Here is a 27,303-nt window from a genome sequence, read left to right as displayed (position 1 = left end):
GCCACAATTGACGCCAACATGTCCTCCGTAAAAATTAAATTAAAAAAATCGATGGGGCTAAAATTCTCCGTGTCCACCTGGACTCCTGGCTGGGCGGTGAAAGGGGGATCATTGGCCTCTCCTGAATTAGGAGGAAGCCACAAGGGGTTCTGAAGGGCATAGGGAAGGCCAGCATGGCTCCTAACCCTTTGGGGCTGAGATGACACCCCACTGGTACTTGGCCTTTCTTGCTGGGGCACTGCGGTGCTGGTGGACGGCACTGCGGTGCTGGTGGACGGCACTGCGGTGCTGGTGGACGGCACTGCCTCACTAGAACGCCTTCGCTTGATGGGCCGGATATCTTCCTCCTCGGATTCATCAGTCAGTGTTTCACTGCTGAGGACTGGCTCATAAGTTACGTCTTCCGAATCCGAAAAGGAATCGGAAGAGGAGAGCTCCCCGTTGCTCTCGTCGGCCGCGGAAATAATTTGGTACGCCTCCTCAGCGGAAAAGACGCGTTTAGCCATTGTAGCACTGATGGGCACTGATGAGGTGGCACAGATGGGTGCTTTTGAGGTGGCACAGATGGGCGCTTTTGAGGTGGCACAAATGGACACTGATGGGTCGGCACAGATGTGCACTGATTTATTGCACAGATGTGCAGATTTGTTGCACGGATGTGCACTGCTGAGGCGGCACAGATGGGCACTGCTGAGGCGGCACAGATGGGCACTGCTGAGGCGGCACAGATGGGCACTGCTGAGGCGGCACAGATGGGCACTGCTGAGGCGGCACAGATGGGCACTGCTGAGGCGGCACAGATGGGCACTGCTGAGGCAGCACAGATGGGCACTGCTGAGGCGGCACAGATGGGCACTGCTGAGGCGGCAGATGGGCACTGATTTATTGCACGGATGTGCACTGATGAGGCGGCAGATGGGCACTGCTGAGGCGGCACAGATGGGCACTGCTGAGGCGGCACAGATGGGCACTGCTGAGTCGGCACAGATGGGCACTGCTGAGTCGGCAGATGGGCACTGATTTATTGCACGGATGTGCACTGATAAGGCAGCAGATGGGCACAGATGGGCACTGCTGAGGCGGCACAGATGGGCACTGCTGAGGCGGCACAGATGGGCACTGCTGAGGCGGCACAGATGGGCACTGCTGAGGCGGCACAGATGGGCACTGCTGAGGCGGCACAGATGGGCACTGCTGAGGCGGCACAGATGGGCACTGGTGGTGCACAGGTGGGCACTGGCAGGGTAGATCTGGGCACTGGCAGGGTAGATCTGGGCACTGGCAGGGTTTAGAAGTATTGCTGGCACTTTTTTTTTTTACTGACAATGCAGAGAAGCTCACTCACAGTTTGCTGTCTCCTCACACGCTATCGCTGTGTGAGGAGACACATTCGGCAATGGGTGATGATCTCATTTGTTTACATTTGAGATCATCACCCATTGGAGGAGGCGATCGCGCTGTAAACGGCCGCTGTGATTGGCCGTTTACAGTGATCTGTGATTGGCTGTGTCCAGCGGACACGGCCAACACAGTTTTTCCCCGATGCGCGCTCCCGGGAGCGCGCGGGGAACTCTTAAAGGGGACAACGTCAATAGACGTAGTCCCGGAAATTGAGATCCGCGCTGTAGACGTCATTTTACTATAGCGCGGATCTCAAGTGGTTAAGCACCATCAAGGGCCAGATTTCAGACTTGGCTGTCTTTTTTTTTTTTTTCGACATCCCTTGGTGACTCACTCATTGAGTACATTTGTGCAAAGGGTTTGACATGTAGCCCCTCCGCAGTTTGTACACTGCTGCTTCTGTGGGATCTGAATCTGGTGCCATCAGTGCTTAGAAACCACAGTTTGAAAATATTACGGAGATTCTCTTGTTAACTCTTTCTCAGAAAGTAGTCTTTCTAGTGGTGATTACATCTGCCAGGAGGGTTTCTGAGCTGGTGGCCTTGTCATGCAAATCTCTCTATTTAGACCTCCACAAAGATAAGGCGGTGCTGCGTCCGCAGCCTTCGTTTCTTCCAAATGTGGTTTCAGCCTTCCATCTAAATGTGGACATCATAGTTGCATGGTTAGTAAGGTTGAATAAAGACACCAGTCCATCCAGTTCAACCTGATTGCATGTCTACAATTGTCCCTATCCCTGTACATTGCACACTCACATCGGTCCCTACCCTCAAGGAGCCCACAATCCAAGGTTCCCCTTCATATACTAGGGCCAATTTTGGACAGAAGCCAAGTAACCTACCTGCATGCCTTTGGAGTGTGGGAGGAAACCGGAGTACCCCAAGGAAACCCATGCAGGCACAGGGAGAACATGCAAACTCCAGGCAGGTAGTGTCTTGGTTGGGATTTGAACCAGCAACCCTTTTTACTGCTATCTCTTATGCCTTAAGGGGGCTGGCTCCCCCCTTTCTTGTGACAGCTCATTCCACCAGGGCGATTGGAACCTCCTGGACTTTCCGACATCCAGCGTGTTTCCCAGGTGTGTACACCGGCGAGTTGGTCGTCCGTTCACACTTTCACTAAAAGTTGACGTGAGCACATCTTCAGATGCTTGCTTTGGCCGCAAGGTTTTGCAGGCGACTGTGTAAGGTTGCAATTCACACTTTCATTAAGTTACGAGTTTGTTGTGAACGCATCTTTAGATGCATACGTTGGGCGCAGATTTTGTTGGTGGCTGTTTAAGGTGACAACGCCACTGTTGGTGGAGTTCCTCTTGTTGTGGGTGAAGTTATTTCTTGCAGTTTCCACCACTCGTTTTTTGACACTGCTTGGGGATATCCCTAAGGTCAAGATTTAAAGCAGCTGTGTCCGTCAATGAACGAAAGAGAAAATAGGATTTTTGTACTCAACGTAAAATCCTTTTCTCTAAAGTTCATAGACTGACCCAGCACCCACCCCTCCTATTTAAGTTTGTACTGCTTTTTGATGAACTGAGCTGCAGGAAGCGGAGTGAGGGGTTGCAGCCAGTGGGATCACCTAATGGGCGGTGCTGCACAGTTTTGCTGTTTTTACATGTTTTAAATGTTCTGCCTAGTCCTCTCCTGAAGGTGGCAATATAACCCTAAGGTCAAGATTTAAAGGAGCTGTGTCTGTCAATGAACTTCAGAGAAAAGGATTTTTACGGTGAGTTCAAAAATCATTTTTAAATGATGGTGTCTTTTATTAAGGCAAAAAAAATCTGACCAAACCTGCCTGGCTTTATGTGAAAAATTAATTTCCCCCAAAACCTAATAACTGTTTGTGTGCCACCCTTGGTGGCAACAAATTAAATTGAGCATTTGCGATAACTACCAATGAGTTTTTCACATTGCTGTGGAGCATTTTTGGTCTACTCTTCTTTGCAGAATTGTTTTTTAATTCAGCCACATTGGCAGGTTTTTCAGGATGAACAGCCTAAGTAAGGTCATGATACAGCCTCTCAATTGGATTTAAATCCAAGCTTTGACTAGGCCACTCCAAAACCTAATTTTTATTTTTATTTATTTTTTTAACCATTTGGAGGTGGACTTGCTGCTGTGTTTTGGATCATTGTCCTGCTGCATAACCCAAGTGCACTTGAGCCTGAGGTCACGATCTGATGGCCAGACATTCTTTAGGATTTTCTGGTAGAGCTCAAAATTCCTGGTTATAAGTCGTTCAGGTCCTGAAGCTGCAAAGCAGCCCGAGACCATCACGCTACCACCACCATGTCTGACTGTTTTGGTATGGTGTTCTTGTTATGAAATGCTTTATTAGTTTTATGCCAGATGTAACGGGATGAACACCTTCCAAAAAAGATTTTTGTCTCATCAGTCCTCAGAATATTTGCCTAAATGTCTTGGGGATAATCCAGATGTTTTTTTGGTAAATGTGAGATAATCCTTTGTGTTCTTTTTGGTCAGCAGTGGCTTTGGCCTTGGAACTCTCCCATGGATGCCATTTTTGCCCAGTCTCTTTCTTATTGTTGAATCATGAACACTGATCTTACCTGAGGCAAGTGAGGTCTTCAGTTGTTTTAGATGTTTTGGGTTCTTGTATTCTGGATGAGTCGTCATGCTCTTGGAGTAGTTTTTGTAGGCTGGCCACTCCTGAGAAGGTTCACCACTGTTCCAAGTTATCTGTATTTGTGGATAATGGTTCTACTCATGGTTCACTGGAGTTCCAAAGCCTTACAAATGTATTTGAAACCCTTCCTAGACCAATACATGTAAACAAACTTTATTTCGAATCTGTTTCTGAATTTATGTCATGATGTGTGGCTTATTATGATAGCGTGCTTCACAATGTCAGACAGCTTCTATTTATGTGATTTCTTGATTCAACAGGTCTGGCAGTAATCAGGCCTGGGTGTGGCAAATTAAATTTAACTCAGTTTTCCTAAAAAAATTGTGGTTAATCAGTTCATTCATGGTTCAGCATAGGAAAGGGCAATTACTTTTTTCACATAGTCAGGCAGGTCTGAACAGCTTTTTTTTCCCCTAAATAAATGAAATAATATTTTTTGATCTGAATCATTTAAGTGTGAGAAAATATGTAAAAAAATAAAAATCGGGAAGGGGGCAAATACTTTTCACAGCACTGTATGTGAAATTACACCCCAGAATACATTGTGCTGCTTCTCCTGAGTATGAGGTTACCACGTGTGTTAGTGTTTTTGGAAGCCTAGCTGTGTACAGCACCCCGAAAACCAATAGCCACCTTCAGGCATTAAAATGGTGATTTTACTTCCTCTCTAACTGTTACAGTTTCGAAGGCCATGAAATGTCAAGATGGCACAAACCCCCCAAATGCCCCCATTTTACGAAGTAGACACTTCAAGCTATTTGGTGAGAGGCATGTTGAGTCCATGGAATATTTTATATTTCCCCCCAAGTTTCGTGAAAATTACAATTCGTTTTTTTTTTTTTTTTTTACACTAAGTTGTCACTAAATGATATATTGTTCAAACATGGCATGGTTATATGTGGAATTACACCTCAAAATACATTCTGCTGCTTCTGGGTACGGGAATACCACATGTGGGACTTCTTGGCACTCTAACTGCTTACAGGACCCTGAAAACCAATCACCACCTTCAGACTTTCTAAGATTTCACTCCTTAGATTCGGAGACCCAATTTTGGAAAGTAGACACCCCAAGCTATTTGCTAAAAGGCATGTTGAGTATTTTGCAGAGTTCACTTTTTGTCAGTTTTGAAAATGTAAAAAAATATATATATTTATATTTTTTTCACTTTCCTCATTTTGAAAAACAAATGAGAGCTGCAAAATACTCACCATGCCTCTTAGCAATTACCTTGGCATGTCTACTTTTCAAAATTGGGTCATTTGGGGGGGTTTGTGCTATTGTGATATTTCAGAGACTCCGTAATTGATAACTAGTGAGGAGTAAAATCACTTTTTTTTACACCCTTAGAAAGCCTGAAGGCGGTGATTGATTTTTGAGGTCCTGTACGTGGCTAGGTTCCCAAAGGGTCTCGTAAGCGTCGGTCTTGTGTTGTATGTAAAAAGCAATATGACCGCACTGACAAAGTCCATCAACATACCAGTACATTGCTGGTCCTTGTTGGGCATAGATTGACAGCTTATCTGGGTTATGCTCCAGATAAAAAAAAAAAAAAACTTCCAACAAAGAATGGACAGGAAAAGGCATGCACAGCTTGAGGAGGTGTTAACGAAACCAAACACTCATTTAAGGGTATATAAATGTGGAGCAGATCATTCAGCAAGAAGTTATACCATCAATCTTACAAATTCTGAAAGCTGTCTCTCCCACATTTGACACCTCAGAAGAGAAATCATTAGCCTCACCACAGTCCCCTTGGGGGATTCGTTTTCTCTTGCCCCTAGTTCCTCAGTTTGAAGGTCCCACGAAAATGGAAGAGAGAGAACCTGTCACATCATGACTACACCATCGAAAGAAATCGCTCAACTTTTCTTTCTTTCTTTTTATTTTTTTTTTTATAAACCTACCGAGGTAAAAGATCTTTAGTAAAATGAACAGGGGCTGCAGTGTTGAAAACAGTTGCAAACATTTCATGGCCCCAATCTCACTCTGACCAGCCACCCCCTCTCGGGGGATGCCATTTGTAGGCTTTCCAGAGCTTAAGGGAGACCATTTTAGCTCTTTGTTGGGGTGTGTTTCAACCCCCCTCCCCCTTCTGACCATAGTCTAAAGCACAAAGCAGAGGTACTAACAGAAGAAATCGTGCCCTGCCGTTGCTATTAATGCTTAGCCTGATGCAATAGTAAATGTCAAAAGGAATGCTCGTCACCCAATCCTTTCATGCCCCTCTACACTCTTGTGTCCCTCCGTCAGCCTGCACCAATAATAATGGTGCTTTAAGAACACATTCCTGTGCTGGACGTTTAAGAACCCCAGCACTGCTAAGCTCCGCCCCCTCCGTCGCCTTCGGCCTCCCTACTTTTTTTTTTTTCTTTACCCTCCTAAGATCCGGCTGTAGCTGAATGAGGGCTACAGCGCAGATCTACATTGCCGGGACTACGTCTATTGACGTTGTCCCCTTTTCCGGCTCCCGTGAGCGTGCATCGGGGAAAGTCTGTGTTGGCAGTGTCCCCTGGACACAGCCAATCACAGATCGCTGTAAACGGCCAATCACATCGGCCGTTTACAGGGCGATCGGCACCTCCAATGAGAGATGATCTCAAATGTAAACATATGAGATCATCTCTCATTGCCGGCTCTCTCTCCTCACACAGAGACAGCGTGTGAGGAGAGAGAATCTGTGAGTTAAAGCTGCTGCTGCTGCAAAACAGTGACCTATCTAATGCCATCTGTGCCTGTCTGTGCAATCAGTGCTATCTGTACCAATCGGTGCCCATCTGTGCAATCGTCAGCTCCCATTTGTGCCGCCTCAACAGCTCCCATTTGTGCCACATCAACAGTGCACATCTGTACAATCATTGCCCATCTGGTCCACCTCATCTGTGCCACCTCAGAGAATATCTGTGCCCACCTGTGCCACTTCATTAGTGCAATAAATCAGTGCACATCTGTGCTGCTTCATCAGTGCACATCTGTGCTGCTTCATCAGTGCACATCTGTGCTGCTTCATCAGTGCACATCTGTGCTGCTTCATCAGGGCACATCTGTGCTGCTTCATCAGGGCACATCTGTGCTATTAATAGGTGCACATCTGTGCCATCAATCGGTGCACATCAGTGCCCCCTCATCAGTGCAGGCTTAGCACACACCTGTGCAGTCTCATCACCACCAGCAACCAACCATGTCTAAAAGATGCTTTTCCGCCGAGGAGGTGTACCAAATTCTTTCCATGGCCGACGAGCGCAACGGGGAGCTCTCTTTCAGATTACCTTTCAAATTCGGATTCTGAATCTGACATAAATTATGAGCCAGTCCTCAGTAGTGAAACACTGAGTGACTCAGAGGAGGAACATATCCGGCCTACCAAACGAGGGCGTTCTAGTGAGGAGGCAGTGCCATCCAGCAGCACCGCAGTGCCTTGGCAAGAAAGGCCAAGTACCAGTGGGGTGTCACCTCAGCCCCAAAGGGTTAGGACCCATGCCAGCCTTCCCTATGCCCTTCAGAATCACTTGTCGCTTACTCCTAATTCAGGAGAGGCCAACGTTCCCCCCTTTCACTGCCCAGCCAGGAGTCCAGGTGGACACAGAGATTTTCACCCCATCGTGGAAATCCCCAGAAGTAATGCATGGCACCATAAAAAAAAAAAACCTAAATGCATTTCTGAATATAATTTGTCCATGGCGGGAGTGGACTTCAATGACCAAATTATGGAACCATATTTGCCACAAGACGGACATACCATTGGTATAAAAAAGTAGCAATTTATTTTTTTCAATTGGCCATATACAGTTCATATGTCATTTACCACAACTCCACCCAAAATCCCAAACGCTTCTTTGGCTACCAGGAGGAAGATTTCACTGCCCTTGTTTTCCCGAACGGCCAACCAGAAAATATCCGATCAGATGTTATTAGTCGACTCTCTGAGCGCCACTTTCCCAATTAACATCCCTCCCAAACCAACAGGCCAAAGACGTCAAAAAAGATGTAAGGTGTGTACCACAGCAGGAGTCAGAAGAGACGCGTCTTATTATTGTGCACAATGTCTTTCCCAACCAGGCCTCTGCATAGGTGACTGTTTTCACCGTTAACATACTTGACTAAATTATTAGTGAAGTATGGTAAATGTAATCCTCAGTTCCTGCCTTCACACCCCTTATGCCACTACCAGCTCTGTAACTGACCCTGGCTTGTTATTCGACCACGCTTATGCCTGCCGATTCTGTACATACCTCTGCCTGATCTGGAACTGACCTTGGACTGTTTGACCATGATATTTGCCTGCCTCTTGGACTGATATTGTATTCTGCAACTGAACTAGTGGGATTCAACACCCGTCTCTCACATATGCGAGGGGCTCCAGAATAGTTTTTCTGGATCAAGAAAACAATCTTATTTTCTCATTCCTAGATTAGGGTCTGGAGACCCGGAGGCTTCAAAGAGATGGGTGGGAGAAGCCTCTACCCCTGTCCCCATTCTGTCCTGAACGAGGCCCTACTTCTGTCTGCTGCCTGTAGGACTTACTGCTGTCATGCACTTGCCAAACCACATGGCCCTGCCTACTACCAGGACTAATATTTTTGGCACTGCTGACAATATCTCTGCACTGACCCTGGGCTGTATATGGACAATGTCCCTGCCTGCTGCCTGAAAAATTGTGTTCGCTGTTGCTGACCAAGTCCCTGCCTGCTGCCTGGACCAGTGCTATCCTCCTGAGGACAACTGCGCTACTAAAACCACAGGTAATCCCTTTGCTCAGCATAATGTATTTGGTGGTGTAATTCTTGGTATGTGCATACATGAAGAAATGGACAAAAAAATAATTTGGGTACAGTGTTGCATGACTGAGTAATTGTCCTTCAAAGTGTGAGAGCACTGAAAGCTGAAAATTGGTCTGGGCAGGAGGGGGGTTTAAGTGCCCAGTAAGTAAGTGGTTTAAAACAAAACAAAAAAAAAACAGAACTTTCTCGCACGAGCCTCTGGACTTTGACCCTACAGGATCGCCATGTGAGGGGGAAAAAATAGCAGACAGAGCCTGGAAGCTGCGGAGTGGAGCAGTGTGCTGATAATTTTTTTTCTCTCCTGACACTCTTACTCGTGAAGAGGGGGGCAATGCAGCACAGGTGGGGGTGTCTGAAAAGAACCGCCCCCCCCCCCCCGACTTACCGGAGGTCTGCAGCTGCCAGGAGAGAAAAAGAAACCTGCTGCTCCGGACACAGCATGATCTCTTGAGGAAGCGTGAGAAGGTATGTGCTCCATACAGCCCCCAGTGGTGACACATAGGCATGACAACATTTACTAATTAAAGGAGACATTTCATAACAAAAAAATTCAAAAATTTCTTAGAAAACTCCACTTATCTTTCCAGCCACAGGGTTTTCTGTGGTAAAAACCAACAGTCCCAATCTTCATCCTTCACGGTGGGTTCCGTTAACAAACCTTCAGAAGCTGGTGACCCCCGGGGAAACTCACAATCCTGGACCTGTAATAGCACCTCCGCCAGTAAAACTTCATGGCCTTAATACCAAAAGTACTGGATCCAGGGGTCCAGCTCTGTAAAAAGAGAAGCGTTGACAGGCTAAACCTAATTTCTTCGGACACGAGGCCTGGGTAACTTTTAATTTGGCCTAAAAGACACTTTGAATGGATCCAGCTGCATAGCTAGCCCCAGCATGGATTGTTCCAGTGGCGCTCAGCACAGTACATATTTACACGTGACCAACACCTTTAGCCCTGGCAAAAAAAAAAAATGAAATATTCCCTGTATGGGAGGGGTTATATAGGGAGGCAACTTCCTGTTTAGGGTGTGCCAGTGTCCAGCACCTGAAGGTGGACTATAACACACATGGCAATTACTATGTCTGTGTCCCGTGATGTACGATTAAAGAAATATTTGAATGCTGCACGTCTAAGTCTATAATATGTCCTAAAGCCTGGATATCTCACTCAGGCTGCATCTCGATGAATCTGATAACTTAATTTTGGAAGCACATATTACCCATAGTAAAATGTTTTTTTTAACCACTTCTGGACCGCCAGCTGTTGTTTTACATCACTACTTTGTAGAGGAATATTGTTGTTATGGCAGCAGCTAGCTGCCATAACCCAGGTGTCTTCTTCAAGATAAGTGGTCTCTGTGGCGGATTCACCACAAGATCACTTTTATGCGTGGCGGGAGAGGGGGCCCCCTTACCGGAGCCATCAGTAGCGGCTGAGGCAATCGGGTCTGCTCCCTGGCTTGGCATAGATATGAGTGAGGGGAAGCTGGCCCCCACCCATCTCCATATCATTGCAGGGCAGAAGCGACGTCAAAATGTCACTTCCGCCCATCGCTCTTAAAGGGACTTTCTCTTTTGTTCATCGACGAACATAGCGCCTCTTTAATCTTGACCATTGGGTTACATCATGACTGAAATTAAACTTATAACCATATAACTAAAGCAATAGGAGAAACTAGTGGCACTAGTAAAATAAATCACAATTAAAATCAGTGATTCTTAACCACCTCAATAGAGTGCACTTACACCTCCTTCCTGACCAGACCAATTTTCAGCTTTCAGCGCTCTCACAGTTTGACTCAATCATGCAACACTGTACCCATATGAAACCTGTGTCCTTTTTTCCACACACATAGAGCTTTCTTTTAGTGGTATTTAATCACTAGTGGATTTTTTATTTCTTGTGCTATAAATTAAAAAAAAAACAGCTACAGATCTTTGGTAAAAATAACCCAGATTAGTGTATATTATTTGGTATTTGTGAAAGTTATAGAGTCTACAAACTATGGTGCCAATCACTGAAAATTTATCGCATCTGTTTAGGCCTTCAGTACAACAGCTGCATCTCATTTCTTGAGACGCTAACAAGTCAGGAAAGTACAAAAACCCACCAAATGACCCCTTTAGAAAGTAGACATTCCAAGGTACTAAGTAAGTAGCATGGTGAGTTTTTTTTTTTTAAGTTGTCATTTTTTCCCACAATTCTTTGCATAATTAAGTTTTTTATTATTTTTGTTTACAAAATAGTCATATTATCAGGTTATTTCTCACACACAGAATATGCATACAACAAATTACACCCCAAAAGCTACTCTTCCCGATTATGGCGATACCACATGTGTGAGACTTTTACACAGCATGGCCACATACAGAGCACCAAAATTGAAGTAGCACCTTCAGGCGTTCTCCGAGCAAAAATGACACATCTCATTTCTCAACCACCTATTACACTTTTGAAGGCCCCATTTTGGAAAGCAAACACCCCAACGTATAATCTGTGAGGCATAATGAGTCTTTTGAACGGTTCATTTTTTTCCAGAAGTTTTTGGAAAATGTGGGAAAAAAAATAAAAAAATTTTTTTACACAAAGTTGTCAATTTATAAGTTATTTCTAACACATAGCATGTATATAGCAAAAATTACACCCAAAATACATTCTGCTACTCTTCCTGAGTATGGCGATACCACATGTGTGAAACTTTTACACAGCCTGGCCACATAGAGAGGCCGAACTTTGAAGTAGTACCTTTAGACGAGCTAGGAGCATAAATTACAAATCTCATTTCATTCCTACCCATCACACTTTTGAAGGTCCAGGAGCACCAGGAGAATGGAATTGCCCACAAAAGGACCCCATTTTGAAAAGCAAACACCCCAACGTATAGTCTGAGGCATGGGCTGCAAATAGGTACTCGGGTACTCTGATGGGTTGGTGACAGGTGCTTGGGTACTCCGCTGGGCTGGTGACAGGTACTCGGATACTCTGATGGGCTGGTGACAGGTACTATGATGGGTGGTGACAGGTCCTCTTTATTGGGGGGCAGGCAATCGGTGTGTGTTGGTGTACACTGTAGGCGGTAACGAGATGTTAGCGCAGTTTGTTTACATTTAGTAATCGGCTGTGAAAGGCACAAGCGTGCAATCGAGAACCGCACGCTTGCGATTGCACGCATGTGTCGTGCACAGTGGGGGTGGAACTATCTGTGATCGGCCGTGATGAAGTCACGTGGAAAACAGCCATACCCAATGGCTGTTTACCCCCCCCCCCCTCGGTGGCGAGCGGTGTCTCCGTGACACGCCGCCACCGAAGGAACAGGGATGCGCACACACGATCTCACGCGCATTCCCTGTTTAAATGGGAGGACGTCATATGACGCCCCCCCGCCACAAGAGCCGTGCCGCCTGGCTGTCATTTGACGGCCGGCGGTCAGCAGCTAGTTAAACAAATGTAACACATATCATCACCCAGTGACAAAAAATATTTATATGAATATATAGTCAATCTTCTTAAATCTTTTGAATCTTCCACCACACCAATGTGCTTGTGACACCTCTCCCTCTGAAAAACACACTTCTATTGCCTCCCACTCTCTTGTTTGGCTCAAGCGCAATTTACCCACACCTGGGTTAAACAACGACCATCCGCTATATCCACATGATTATATCAAGATATCTCCATATGTGAAAAATAAGAAGTGCTCCACATAGCGTGATATAGTTTCAACCAGTTTATTAAAATCACACCAACACTTCAATATTTGCACTCAAATTGTAAGTAATAAAAAATAGCCTCCAATGTAAAACCACAGCAAACAAATGAAGATGGCTCAGCTGTGTGTATCTTCCGGAGGTCAGACCCCTTTTTTTTTTGCTTACACAAGGACCAGAGAAAGGGCTGACTGCTTTTTTGGCTAACGTCTTCAGATGGATCAGACAGACTGTGACCCAAGCCTATTCAATTAAAGGTCAGGTTCCTCCTTTCCATGTCTCAGCGCATGCTACTTGGACGCTTAGTACTTCTTGGGCCTTCCGTCATCAAGCGGCAATATCACAGGTTTGGAATGCGGCCACTTGGTCGTCAGTGCATACCTTCCCTAAATTCTATAAAGTAGATATTTTGGCATCTGTGGATGCTTCTTTTGGCCACAAGGTTTTGCAGGCTGCTGTTTAAGAGGGGGGTTCCCGGGGGGCGTGTCCGGCGCGTGACCATGATGGCCGCTTGAATACAGAGCTCTCCACACTGACGGCGAAATACAGCGACTTAGCGCATTCCCCGGGAGTTATTTTTCAACGACTGACCGGCGATTTCACTGTGAAGCGGAGGAGAGATGTCCCTCAAGCGAAAGGATGACAGGATCCCTCGGAAACTGACGGCATTCATGTATCAGCCGTCCACACGGCGCAGCCAAAATGGCGCCGAGGCTCCGTCCCGATGCGGGCTGAAGATGGCAGCTGCTTATCCCTGCCATGAAGAGCTTATCTCCACACATAACACCGCACTGGTAAGCGCTAATACAGGCGAAAACTCTTATATATCGCCCCCAGGAACGCCACTGACTAACAGTCCGGCGAAATCTAAGATGCGGCTAGATAATGGTTTACCTCAGGACAGTGTCCAGGCCGCTGCCATGCCCTATGTCTTCCCTCAGCAGAGCCCACAGCCGGACGCCATTGCCTCCTTTCCCACAGCAGGTCAGGCAGTCATGGACACCACTCTCAAGGAGATGCTGATGTCCCTTAGAAGCTCCTTACAATCTGATATGCTATCCCTTATGCAGAATTTTGGCAGTAGCATCAATGCACTAGAAGACAGAGCCACGCAGCTTGAGGCTAATATGGGAGATGTCACTACTACTGTAAATGACATGATTGATGCCCAGGAAGCACAGGTCCAAGAAACATGTTGGATTAAGGCCAAAATCGCAGATTTAGAGGACAGGGCCAGACGTAACAACTTTAAAATCTGTGGAATTCCTGAATCTGTTCAGAATACTGAGCTGCCTTTATTTGCAAAAAAACCTTCTTAAAGCTATACTCCTTGATGCAAGAGGCATTGAACTAGTTATTGATCGTATACATAGGCTGCCTAAACCCTCTTTCCTCCCGGATGCTGTACCTAGGGATGTTATTCTTAGGGTGCACTTCTATCATATTAAGGAGCAATTTATGCGAACAGTGAGAGGGTTGCCCTCTCTTCCTGACCCATACGGCCATCTGCAAGTATATGCTGATCTGTCTCAACATACCTTAAGCAGACGCAGACAACTCAATACTATCACCAAAGCGCTACGCAACAATCCAATCCAGTATCAATGGATTGCGCCCGCCAAAATCTCTATCCAGTACGAGGGATCGAAACACCTAGTCCATCCGCTGCAACAAGGCCTGAGACTCCTGCGAGACTGGAACATTGTTCCTTCTCATAGTGAGGCGACTCCCATGGATCAGAGCAACACAGGTGCCATGTCTCCTCAATCTCTCCCGCCTAGATCCCGCAGGAACCCACTCCCTACCTAGGGTCCCGGATCTGTGATCACCGCAAGCCGCTTCGGTGTGTCCTATGCTCATGCTCACGCTCTGTACAAAAACTCTTTACCCCCACTTAGTGTTTCCTGGCACAGTTGTTTTTTTTCCTTTACTGCCACTGTAAGCGGCCATAGCACGGTTCTCTGCCTAATCAACGGGCAGCATTCAGTTACATCTAGAGGCTCGGGCAATTGCCTTTTCTGTTTTACTTCAATCAACTCTGTCCCTTTTTTTTATTCTTTTTTGTGTGCTTTGCTTTTCTCTCCCTCCTACCCTCTCCTAGCAGGTATACAAGAGTGTCTGTTCTTCCTGGAAAAGACGTCTACATTCTTATCCGCACGCCGTCTTGTTCATCTATCAACGTTCTCTCCGGCAACATCCCTTGAAACCGCATACAGCCTCCCTTTGGACCCGTTTCTTCCTTTTACAGCACTTCAGGTAACACTTCTAGCTGTTACGGTTCCTCCCGACTTAACCTGCAAACATGACCATCAAAATTGTCTCCATAAATGCCAAAGGATTAAATCATCCTGCTAAGAGGACCTCTCTATGGTCACTTGCCAAGCAAACCCAATATGATATCCTGTGTGCACAAGAGACACACTTCTTGTCTAGCCACCCTCCTTCTTGTACGAACAAGAACTTCAGTACAGTTTATATGGCCAATGCTACCTCCAAAAAGAAAGGAGTTCTTATTGCCATCCGCAATTCCCTCGCCTACCAGCTCACCCAGGTTACCCTGGACCCCGATGGTCGATACATCATTTTATCTTGCACAATCAATACTATTCCTTACACTATTGTTAACTCCTATGCTTCTAATGTTCACCAAACACGATTTCTACGTAAGCTCCATAAGAAAATAGCTGCAGCTCAACAAGGAGCAGTAATCTGGTGTGGAGACTTTAACTGCACCCCTGATCCTGACTTGGACTCCTCTGTCCGCACCAAGAGATCCATACCAGCTCTAAACCCCCTTCTTTCTAGCTTTCATTTATACGATGTTTGGAGATGTTTACATGTTGATGAAAAGGACTTTACTTTTTTCTCCTCCTGCCACAACTCTTATTCACGCATTGACCTCTTCCTCACGGACCCTTGGACTCTTCAAAAAAATCTCTTCCTCCACTATTCACTCCACGACATGGTCTGACCATTCTCCGGTTAGCATAACTATTGAAGACTCTGCTAAAACCCCTCCGGCCTATCTGTGGAGACTTAACACTAGGATTCTGCAAACGGACCCATATACCGACCTGTTACATGAAAACCTATTAGCTTTTTTCTTGCAAAACAAGGACTCAGTTACAGACCCTCATGTGCTATGGGCGTCCCATAAAGCGTACATGAGAGGCTTGTTTATTCAATACGGAGCTAGAGATAGGAAACGTAGGAGGCAGCGTTTAAATGGCATCCTTACGCAGCACCCTACTTTAGCACTCAAATCCCAATTGACTTCCCTCAGACTCAAACTCAGAACCTTATTACTAGAAACCCATGATAAACTACAAAAACGCTTTAGAATTAAATTTTTTGCTGAGGGGAATAAACCTGGCAAACTACTCTCACATCAGATCAAAGGTCATGTATCCAAATCGCCTATACCCTTTATGCTTTACCCTACCACCAACTCTAAATTGACCAACCCACAAGCTATTGCCAATGCTTTTAGCGAATATTACAGCGGCCTGTACAATCTCGCTGATGATATAACACTCCACCAACCCCAACCCTCCCAAATCCAGGCCTTCTTACACTCAGTCCATCTACCCCAGCTGACCCCTCAGCAATTGGAACAACTGAACGCCCCATTCAGACAAGATGAAATTAGAAAAGCCATCCAAACTTTACCTAACAATAAAGCCCCAGGTCCGGATGGATTTGTAGGTGAATATTACAAGCAATTCGTTCATGTGCTTATTGAACACCTAACTCCTGTTTTCAACTCTGCTGCTTCCTCCGCCTCCTTCCCTCAGGAAATGCTTAAAGCTTTGATTGTTACCATACCGAAGCCAGGGAAGGAGCCAAACCTACCACAGAATTTTCGCCCTCTTTCTCTTCTCAATCATGATGTGAAACTGTATGCGAAAGTGATTTCATCTAGACTACTTGATATATTACCATTACTAATACACCCTGACCAATCTGGTTTTGTCAAAGGTCGCCAGACTTCTGATGCCACACGGCATATGATCAACATCATTCATTATGCAACGACCCATCGAGTGCCTTCTCTGCTTCTTTCTTTGGATGCGGAGAAGGCATTCGATCGTGTTCACTGGCAATACCTAAAACTTACTCTAGAAAAATGTGGATTTCAAGGTTTTATCCTCGCCGCAATTGTAGCTTTATACTCTACCCCCTCAGCCCAAGTCTATTGTTTATCTATGCTCTCTACGCCATTTCCCATTACAAACGGCATGAGACAAGGCTGCCCCCTCTCGCCCCTGATCTTTGATCTCATGATAGAACCCCTCGCAACCAAAATTAGATCCCACGCTGCCATCTCTGGTTTTTTCATTGGAAACACTGATCACAGAATCAGCCTTTTTGCTGACGACATTATCTTTGCATTAACTAACCCTGTCACCTCCCTGGCTTCGGTACAAGTTGTACTTGATGATTTCAGCTATGTTTCATATTACAAAGTTAACGCTACCAAGTCTTATATTTTACCAATAGCACTGCCTCAACATCAGCTAACATTCTTACAATATAGATATCATTATGCATGGTCCACAAATACTCTCACATACCTAGGTATAAAACTCACTGCACATACCACTGCACTATACCAAACTAATTACCTAACCTTCTTGCATACACTACCTACAGAATTGAACAAACTCTCCAAATTGTCCCTCTCTAGCGCAGGTAGATTAGCTGCCTTCAAGATGGTCTTACTTCCACGGCTTCTATATCTTTTCAGATCACTGCCCATCCCGTTACCCATGTCTTTCTTCACGCAGATACGATCCCTTCTCAGAAACTTTGTATGGCAAGGTAAAAGACCGAGAGTAAACCATACAACCCTCATAAGACATAAATTAGCTGGTGGTATGGGGTACATCGATGTGCAGGACTATTATATGGCGGCTATCTTAGCAGAATTGAGAGAATGGTTCTCTCCTAACCCTCTTAACCAATGGAGCTCTATTGAAAGAGGAAGTAAACCCTTCCAAACAACTTGGACCTATAGGTAAGCCTAGATTAAGGCTTACCTGTAGGTCCAAGCAATATCTCCTAAACCTATATGGTTTAGGAGATATTTGCCCGAAAATGGGCACCGCTGTCTACGGCGCATGCGCCGTAGACAGCGGCGCGCAGGCGCACTAAATGCGGCAAATCCAAGAATGGATTTGCCAAATTTGTCGACTCCCGTGCGCATGCGCGGGAGTGACGTCATCGCGGCTTCGCCGTATGGCAGCGGCGGAGCTGCGAGACGCGACTCCCGTGCGCATGCGCGGGAGTGACGTCATCGCGGTTGCGCCGCTGTGATTCGTCAGAGCTGCGAGACGCCATAAGCAACATGGATGCGGCGGACTACAGGGGACAGCGGCGACTTCGCTGGCTCCTGTGTCAGGTAAGTGACACATAATGAGCTACTATGCGATGCATAGTAGTCCATTATGCTTTACCTTTGCAGGGAAAAAAAGAGGACGTAAACCCATTAGGGTTTACTTCCTCTTGAAGCTTCCCAAGTCCCCAGTGGCAACTTGAAAATTTGGCTCCTGAGCTTCCCCTCTTTACGTAAATTGGACAAGCATATATCTTACCTACCTCTACCGCTCTGTGTAAGATACCCATACCGATCGAAGTCCTTAATCTGCTTGTACCCGACATGCAGATAGCTCCCTGGAAAAAAAAAAGGTATAGCACATATTGGGGACTTATACTCTTCTGAATTTCTCCATCCATTCCCTACACTACAACAAACTTTTTCACTTACCTCGAGGGACTATTACACATACATTCAAGTTTCACACTGCTTACTCAGACACCCGCATGCCCATTTAACCCTGCCCACGAAAATCTGGCAGTACTTTACTAGCACTACAGCCCCAGTCAAAGGCATTTCGCTTAAAGGTAAAACCATCATCGATATCCTTCCTCCCATGCTTAAATGGGAGAGGGATATCCGTGTTTCCCTCTCTCCGCAACAATGGCAATGTGCACTACGCTCCATCTACAAAACAACGAAATCTGCTAACCTTTGGGAACTCACTTATAAACTTACCCTCAGATGGTATATCACCCCTGCGCAAATACACTTGTATAATGAGTCTTTAGACGCACATTGTTGGAGACAGTGCGGTGCATCTGGCACCCTTTATCATATAGTTTGGGATTGCCCCAAAATCAAATCATTGTGGATAGATATATTCCGCCTCATTGCTGAAATAACCAGTATCCCTATTAAACCATCCCCGGCTCTAGCGATTTTGTCTATAGGCATAGAAAATTATCCACCTACACTCCATTATATTATTACACAGATTCTATTGGCAACTAGGCTGGTGATAGCCCGTAACTGGAAATCCTCCGCATCAATCTCATGTACGGAAATTGTATGCTTAGTACATACACATGGTGCTTATGAACGCATGTATGCTGCGGCAGAAGGTTACCTAGCTAAAATAACAACTCGTTGGACAGTATGGGATGCATGGTTCATCAAATCACGTCCCTTATCCATCTGAATTATTACTCTCGCACTATAGACACCCTATTTCAACATACCGCATTGGGCCTGCTCCCCTCCCCCTAACCCCTCTTCCCTTTCTTTGTCCCCTCCCCCCCCCCTTTTTTTTTCTGTAATTTTCGCATTGTCATACCGCATTTGGTGATCTATACTGGGTCAACCAGCATGTCCACGCACTCTAGATGTATTGTTCTCTACCTATTTGTTCAGTTTAACTAGTTTATAGTTTAACCACTGTTCAGTGTGTATTATGTTTTTTCCTCAGCGTAATGGTCTGCAGATGGTACTTCCACCTATGCGACATACTCTGTTTATGTTGCCACCTTCCTTGTTAATTTACATATTATACTAATTGGGTTGTCTGTACCTCTAGACACAGCAAGATCCCGTTTGGGGTGTCTGGAGGCGAGACCTCCCCACATCATATTTTCTTTCTGTTCTGGTTAACGTGTATACAGTAACCGCAATTTGCATAAGGTATATGTTCTCAACCCTAGAACTACTCCTGCTTATGTAATATTCTTCCATTGCATGCTGTAACTGTGGTTTATCTTTCTATTTTCTTTTTGTGCTCCTAAAAATTAATAAAAATTATTGAAATCAAGAGGGGGGTTCCCTCATAAGAGGTGCTTTTTCCCACCCGGTCAATAGCAGATTGACGTCTGGGAAGTGGTTCTATTATCCTGACTGGGTGCCATATGACATCCTTCAGGATAACAGCCGCCACGCGCCCGTGCATTGCGGCGATCGGTGGAGTGGTGTGTCAGTCTGACACACCGCTCCACTGAACTTGGTAAAGAGCCTCCGGGCCATGACCAATCACGGCTGATCACAATGTAAACAGGAAAAGCCGGTGATCGGCTTTTCCTCACTCGAGTCTGACGGACTCGAGTAGAGCCGATCGGTGTCTCTCCTGAGGGGGGGGCTCTGCGCTGAATATCAGTGCAACCCCCCCACGGATGTCCACATTGGAGCACCAGGGAAGCCCTAGGGAACAACAGGAAGGGGGGGGCAACATGTGGATGGCCAGGTATGTACCCCATGGCCATCCACATGTGCATGACAGCCCAATCAGTGCCCACAAATGGCCACTGACTGGCACCATCATGTAGCAGATAAAATCAGTGATGCCCAACAATGCCACCCAGCAGTGCCACCTATCAGTGCCACCCATAAGTACCCATCCGTGCCGCCTATGAGTGCCCATCAATGCCACCTATCAGTGCCTGTCAGTGCCACCTTATTAGTACCACCTCCATTGGTGCCCATCAGTGCAACTACATCAGTGCCCGTCATTGAAGAAAACTTACTTATTTACAAAAACAAAGAACAGAAACAAAGAAAAAAAATGTTTTTTTTTTATTTGTTGTGCAAAAAATATAAATTGCAGGAGGTGATAAAATACCACCAAAAGAAAGCTCTATTTGTGGGAACAAAATGATAAAAAATTTGTTTGGGTGCAGTGTTGTATGACTGCACAGTTGTTAAATCAAATTGCTACAGTGCTGAAAGCTGAATATTGGCTTGGGCAGGAAGATGTCTAAGTGCTTGGTATTAAAGTGGTTAAACATATTTTGTTTCCGATGGGGCTCCTGTGTCCTAGTTAGGGCTCTTGTGGTTAGCCTTGGGTTATTTTGCCCACCCCTCATTTTTCTTTGGCACTGCTTTTGGACGTCCCAATGGTCAAGATTAAGGAGGTGTTGTGTCCGTCGAACGAAAGAGAAAATTGGATTTTGGCAAAATCCATTTCTCCAGTTTGTTGACTGACAGAACGCCCACCCCTCTATGGAGTTTGATACTTCTATTACTACTTGCTACTAAACTGAATACTTAGAGCAAGGATGGAGTTATATACCGAGGACAGCCCAATGGCGTAGCCAGGTGTGTTTTGTTCTGCTTAGTCCTACTCCTACAGAGGCGATATAACCCAATAGTCAAGATTAAGGAGGCGCTTTGTCCATCAATTAACTCGGATAAATGGATTTTACGGTGAGCGCCAAAATCCCATTTTTTTTTTTTTTTTTTCAAATGACATTTCATTTTTTTTTTTTTTTCATTGCATTTTAGTGTAAATATTAGGAGGGGGGTGCTCTCTCATGCCCGCCCCCTTTCCTGACCAGGCTACGTGCTCGTATAAGGGTCTGATATGGACTTTGGGGGGACCCCCACATCATTTTTTTGGCGTAGGGCTTCCCCTTTAGTCCATAACAGGTGACGGGGCTCGCGAGGTGTCAATCTCGCTGATGGAGGTGGCGACATTGACCTCCTGCGCTAGTCCCGTCTACCTTGAGCCGCGTTCAAAATGAACTGACTTTTCTCCTTGTGCGGACAAGTCCGTTCATTTCAAAAGTCCGGCGGACAATATTGAGTCAAGTCCGCCAGATAGTCCGGTCGTGTGTACGGGGCATTGATCAAAACAAGCAACCTGTAGAAAGAAAATCAACTCCACCCATAACAAAAAACTCCTCCGGAGTCACAACCTCATGCGGCCGCCTGCAAAACCCTGCGGCTGAAGCACACATCTGAAGATGCGCCCACATCGACCTTGTAAAATTTGGTGAAAGTGTGAACGGACAACCAAGTCTCGCCGCCTCACACACCTGGCAAATGGACGCTTGATGTCGGAAAGCCCAGGAGGTACCAATTGCCCTGGAAGAATGTGCCGTGATAGGAAAGGGAGGTGCATAAGCCTGAACCACAGTCTGTCTGATCCACTAAGAAATGGTGGTCAACGAGATCGACAGGCCCTACTTCAGACCAGCCACTGATACAGAGAGTCCGACCTACAGAAAGGAGCCGTAGCAGTAAGATACACCCACATCCAAAGAAAGTAAAGTGACTACCTTGGGATGCGACGGCCGAGGACATAGACTGGAGCACAATGTCCTCATTTAGATGACAGGCCGAAACAACCTTCAGAAGAAAAGAAGGCTGCAGACGCAGTACCCCCTTATCTTTCTGGAGGATCAAGTAAGTAGACGATGGCAGAAGAGCCATCCTAAAAAACAGTCTCTCCAGCGTACCGCCTAGCACCTCACAAGTCAAAAGGGACCTCCTACAACTTCTCTTCAAGGACAAACTTAACACGGACTTATCGCAGGCAAAGGTCTAAACACGCTTCTACCACAAATGGCAGCCCTTTATGGTCTCAACACTCACTCCTCTGGATCAGGCAAAATTCTAAGAGCTCTCATTCTCATACCACAGGCCTCACTCGGCATCATGAATGAGGCCGCTTTCTCCAACTGAAAGAGCCATAACAAAGTAAGATACCCATCCTCCCACGAGATGTAAAACTTTGCACAAGTTCATCTCTCGCCTACCCACCCCTGCTCCATCTTCAAACGACATAATGGAGAATGCTACCCTCGTTTCCACATCCTCAACTTCAAAGTCTACCCCCCAAGATAACTCTTCAGAAGAACTTGGTGCTCATCCCTCCCCCCCCCCCTTTTTTTATTTTTTTTTATTTCCTTTCCACTCCACACACCTCTCCTCTGTTAGGTGCTTTGACACTTTTTTCACAACAGATTTTTCTCTGTACAAAATATTGATACTGCTGAAATTATACTCTGTTGCAACTTTCAATAAAATCTACTTAAAAAAAATATAAAAAAATAAACAGCGACAGTAAAGCAGGATGAACATCGGCAGGCACCAATGAACATCCGCCACCATTCATACTATGTTGGTGTACCAAGGACATCAAGGCCAAACTGGGGCAATCAGAATCACCGGAATCCCCTGGGCCTCCACTCTGTGTAGCAACTGACGACTGAGGTAGTCCGCCTACCAGTTTTTTACGCCCGGAATGTAAACGGCTGACAGACGGCACGTGCCGCTATGCCGTTGTAGGGTGTGCGAGACCTCCAGTGCTGCATCTGAGCTCCTTGTCCCTCCTTTATGATTGGCATATGCCACTGAGATGGCGTTGTCTGGCTGGATCCTGAACGAAAGCCCCTGCAGCCTCTGCGACCATGTGGAGAGGCACCGCCTGATCGCCCGAAGCTCCAGCACATTGATCGGCAGGCAGGATTCTTCCTGTTTCCAGCGACCCTGGGCCGATTGGATGCTCCAAACCCCCTCCCCCTCAGCTGGTTAGGCTGGTGTCTGTCGTGATCACCGTCCAATGAAGAGGAAGGAACGACAAAAGGCTGGAGACCTCAGCCACCAGAGAAGCAAAGCCCTGACTAGCTGGCTCACCCAAATTTGACAATCCAGGGATGTCGGAGATTTGTCCCATTTGGACAGGATCTCTTTCTGCAAGACTCGAGTGTGCAATTGAGCATATGGTACCACCTCGAAAGTGGCTACCACGAGGCCCAGAACACACATGCAAATACGCAGCGACGACCACCTGGTGGACATTAATCACTGCATCGCATATTGAAGAGTCTGCAGCTTATTCAAAGGGAGAAAGACTCTTGCCTCTGAGGAGTGCAGAATCAACTCCAAGTACTCTAGGCACTGAGTCGGCACCAGCACCAACTTCTGGGGGTTCTACACCCAACCTAACTCCCGGAGAGTCTGTATGGTGATCGCCACATCCTCCCTTAATTCTGAGGCAGAAGCTGCTCTCAGGAGGAGGTCATCCAGGTAACCCACGATTGTGATCCCTCATCTCAGCAACGCCAGAATTGGGGCCAGCACCTTGGTGAAGACCCTTGGTGCCGTCGCTAGGCCACAGGGAAGAGCTATTGCAATTGAAGGCCTTGAGATCCAGGACTGTACTGACCCCTTCCTTCTTCGGGACTACAGATTGGATTAGAATCCCTGAAACCTTTCCAACGTCGGTACAGGCACTATCACCCCCTGCAGTAGTAAGTCCTGTACTGCCCCAAGGGCCTCCCAACGACCCAGAAGAAGATGAAGGTTGGAAGGAAAAAAATCTGTATGGCGGACAAGAAAGAAACTATCTTGTAGCCTGACAAAACCAGTGGCAGACCCACTGGTCGGAAAGGAGAGAGATCCACCAGACTGCAAACTCCAAAAGGCGACCCCCCCCCCCACCCGAGAGTCGGGCAGGGGCGAACCTTCATGCAGCAGTCGATTTGCTTGCCGGTTTGTTCGGCTTGCGAAATCAGGGACACTTTTGTCCCTCAGCGGGCATTTTGTCGGACTGGGAAATGCTTACTTGCCGACCCGGACTGACAAAAAAGTTGATTCTGAGTGAAGAAAGAGGGCCCCTGCCTACATCGTGGCTCCTTACCCTTTCTGGACTGTGGGAGCAAAGTACTCTTTCCCCCAATAATATTCTTACATGGTTGGTTAGGTTGAATAAAGACACCATTCCATCCAGTTCAACCTGAGTGAGTGTCTACAATTGTCCCTATCCATGTACATTGCACACTCGCATCAGTCCCTACCCTCAAGGAGCCCACAATCCAAGGTCCCCATTCATATACTAGTGCCAATTTTGGACAGAAGCCAATTAACCTACCTGCATGTCTTTGGAGTGTGGGAGGAAACCGGAGTACCCAGAGGAAACCCACGCAGGCACAGGGAGAACATGCAAGCTCCAGGCAGGTAGTGTCGTGGTTGAGATTCGAACCGGCGACCCTTTTTACTGCTAGGCTTGAGTGCTAACCACTACACCACTGTGCCGCCCAATAATGTCATCCAGCAAGACGCCAAATAGCATTTCACCTTGGAAGGGCAAATCTGCAAGCACTTTCTTAGATGCCTAGTCCGCAGACCAGCATTTAAGCCAAATCAAGTGACGCAGCACCACTGCTGATACTGAGGCTCTAGAAAGCAAAGGTGCCGTATCCAGGGCTGCATCACAGACATAAGGCCATGCATGAACTGGTTCCAAGCAGATTGAGGAAACCTGTTCCTTCCCCAACTCGCGGTGCAACAACTTATCCCATTCAGTAAGCGTTTGTGACACCAGGGCCGCAATGCTGACCCCACCACTGTAAACATGGACCAGGAAACCGCCTCAGCCCTTCTGTCGGCATGGTCCTTGAAAGAGGGGGACCCTTCCACCAGAGTCATGGTCACTTTTTTTTTTAACCTGGATATCGGGGAGTTGTCAACCGGAGGAGATGTCCATTTTCTCAGGAAACTCTCCTCAAAGGGCTAACGCACAGCCATTCATCTTGTGACTGAAAAGGCCTGCTGTGGGCTTTCCCACTCCTTGTAAATAAACTTATCAAAATAAGTTAAATAAGAAAACGCCTTAGCAGTGCGGGCCGGCTTGTGGGATCCAAAAGGGGCCGACGCCTCTGCAGATGCTTCCGCCGTACCCTCTATCTTTAAAATATCCCACACCGCTGTGATAATTGCTCCTACTAGCGCTTTTTCCTGCACTGACACGAACGCAGAGTCTTCTACCTCACTGTCCGAATGGTCCTGGTCCGCATCCTCTGAAACAAAAGAACAGGGCCACCTGCCGCAGCGGAACCAGAGCCTGAATCAGAGCTCTCCCCAGAAGATGGGGGGAGGGGGCGTTTTTACCCCCCCTGCGTCCGCACACCACTTCTACCCTGGCAACAAATGATTCCAGGACCGCCGACAGAGCGTCCATGGGCATCGCAGGTGCAGGTGAACTGGTTGCTATAATGGGTGTCTGGGAAAGAAACATCAGCCTCTGACACCATGCTGACCCACACTCGCCTGTCAACCTTGGGGACCTAAGGCAAGCAACAAAAAATGTCTACCCTCCTAGCTGCCACAGACTGAGTGGCCACCCACAGGACTCACCACTCTGACTCGGGTGCTGTGCTGAGCAGTACAGGGTGGCTGCTGGCCACAGCACACTGTGACATGGACAGCAGTAGCCCGGTCATATGTGTGCCCCGGAGCATATAGCTCACAGGCCACTCCTGGACCAGAATGGGGCCTGTCGCGGCTGACCCAGCCCCTAGCTAAGGTCTGCACGCGCACGATGTCCAGGCTGGGGAGACTACCAGGATCTATATTATCCAGCCTGTCACCCAGCCCGGCAATTGTTTGTAGATCACAGGAACCAAAAACAGCAAAAAAGAATAAAATTCCAAGGATCATTGGTCCCCACAGGGAGCCAGGTCCTTCTCCTAGACTAAGCAGAAAAAAGGGCTTATAGCCAGTAGGACCACCCCCTGAGCAGTACTGTGCTGTTTTTTTTTTGTGTGTTCTGCTTTGTCCTCTCCTAAAGGTGGCAATATAACCCTAAGGTCAAGATTCAGGTGCTGTGTCAGTCAATAAACGAAAGAAAAAAATTATTTTAACTTGTAAATAACAAGTTTGAAAAATAGACCCGGTTCTTAAGTGGTTAAAGTGGTATTCAACTCAAAAAAAAAACAAAAAAAACTTTACAGGTAGGGTTTTTCTGACAGAAGAGATTCTAATGGTTTCTTTTGCCATGAAAGCTTTCCCCTGCCTGTCAGCTATAGTTAACATTGAGCTGTGCATGTCCAGCTCAGAGTACTTTTACGGCATCTGCTCTGTGCCCTGATTAAGTGTCTCCTGTGCACTTGTGGTATTGACATCCTCACGGCCTGGCCATTCAAGCAGTTGAACAAAATTACAAAATGAAGTGAAGCCAACCAAACAAAATGATACCACATCCCAAATATTGAATTTTAGAAAAGAAAGCAAAGGGGGAGGTGACTAACCTCGACTGGACTTTTAACGGTATCGAGCATAGCATATAATGACAAAAGGTCAAATAGCAATCACTCAAAGAGTTTTTTAAGAAAAAAGATTTTTTCAAAAAATGTATTATACAAAAAATAAAAAATAAATTTTTTTAATACTAAAACAGCACTATAAATACATATATATATATATATCCATACAATACATTGAGATCAAGAAGAATCGTTTGTGAACTCAGTCAATGTAGTAGGATGCTCGACATGTTTCACTCATAGACGAGTTTCTTCGGGAGCTTTGAATATCATTGACAAGTATAATACTGCATGGATAAACACATACAAGAAAGTGATTAAATAATACAAGTGCCCTTATTTACAATAAGCTTTAGAGAAAAAAGCACATAATTGAATCTGATTGCTACAAACAGCATTGATATATACATAGTTATGTGTATGGGGGAACAAAGCATTAGGGTCGTATAACAATCTAGGAGGCTGAAAGATCAAACACTCACCTACTGTGTATTCACAAAACTATAGATCAAAATAATCCCATATTGCAAGAAAAATGAATGAAGAGCCTCTGTGGTGAATAGGAAGGGAGATACCAGTTGAACAAAGTGAACTTGGAAGGAAGATGGAAGCATATGAGCTGACATCTTTTGACCGGCGA

At 46.2% G+C, this 27,303-nt stretch overlaps 1 protein-coding gene across 5 annotated transcripts in view; it reads left to right on the top strand.

Moving 5' to 3' along the window:
• The window catches only part of RETREG3 (reticulophagy regulator family member 3), a 489,061-nt gene that overhangs the window by 179,546 nt on the left and 282,212 nt on the right, over positions 1-27,303 (top strand). For 3 of the 5 annotated variants that reach the window (XM_077459457.1, XM_077459455.1, XM_077459452.1), the window contains exon 3: positions 10,866-10,973. The exons of the other annotated variants lie outside the window; for them this stretch is intronic. In XM_077459457.1, the coding sequence (XP_077315583.1) occupies positions 10,866-10,973 (108 nt within the window). The remainder of the gene's footprint in view (positions 1-10,865; positions 10,974-27,303) is intronic. 5 annotated transcript variants of the gene reach the window in all.

This window comes from Lithobates pipiens, unplaced genomic scaffold (assembly GCF_037356315.1).
Source record: "Lithobates pipiens isolate NorthernLeopardFrog02 unplaced genomic scaffold, aLitPip1_a1.2 Scaffold_28, whole genome shotgun sequence".
Lineage (NCBI taxonomy): Eukaryota > Metazoa > Chordata > Amphibia > Anura > Ranidae > Lithobates > Lithobates pipiens.
This window is presented reverse-complemented; position numbering and strand designations above follow the sequence as displayed.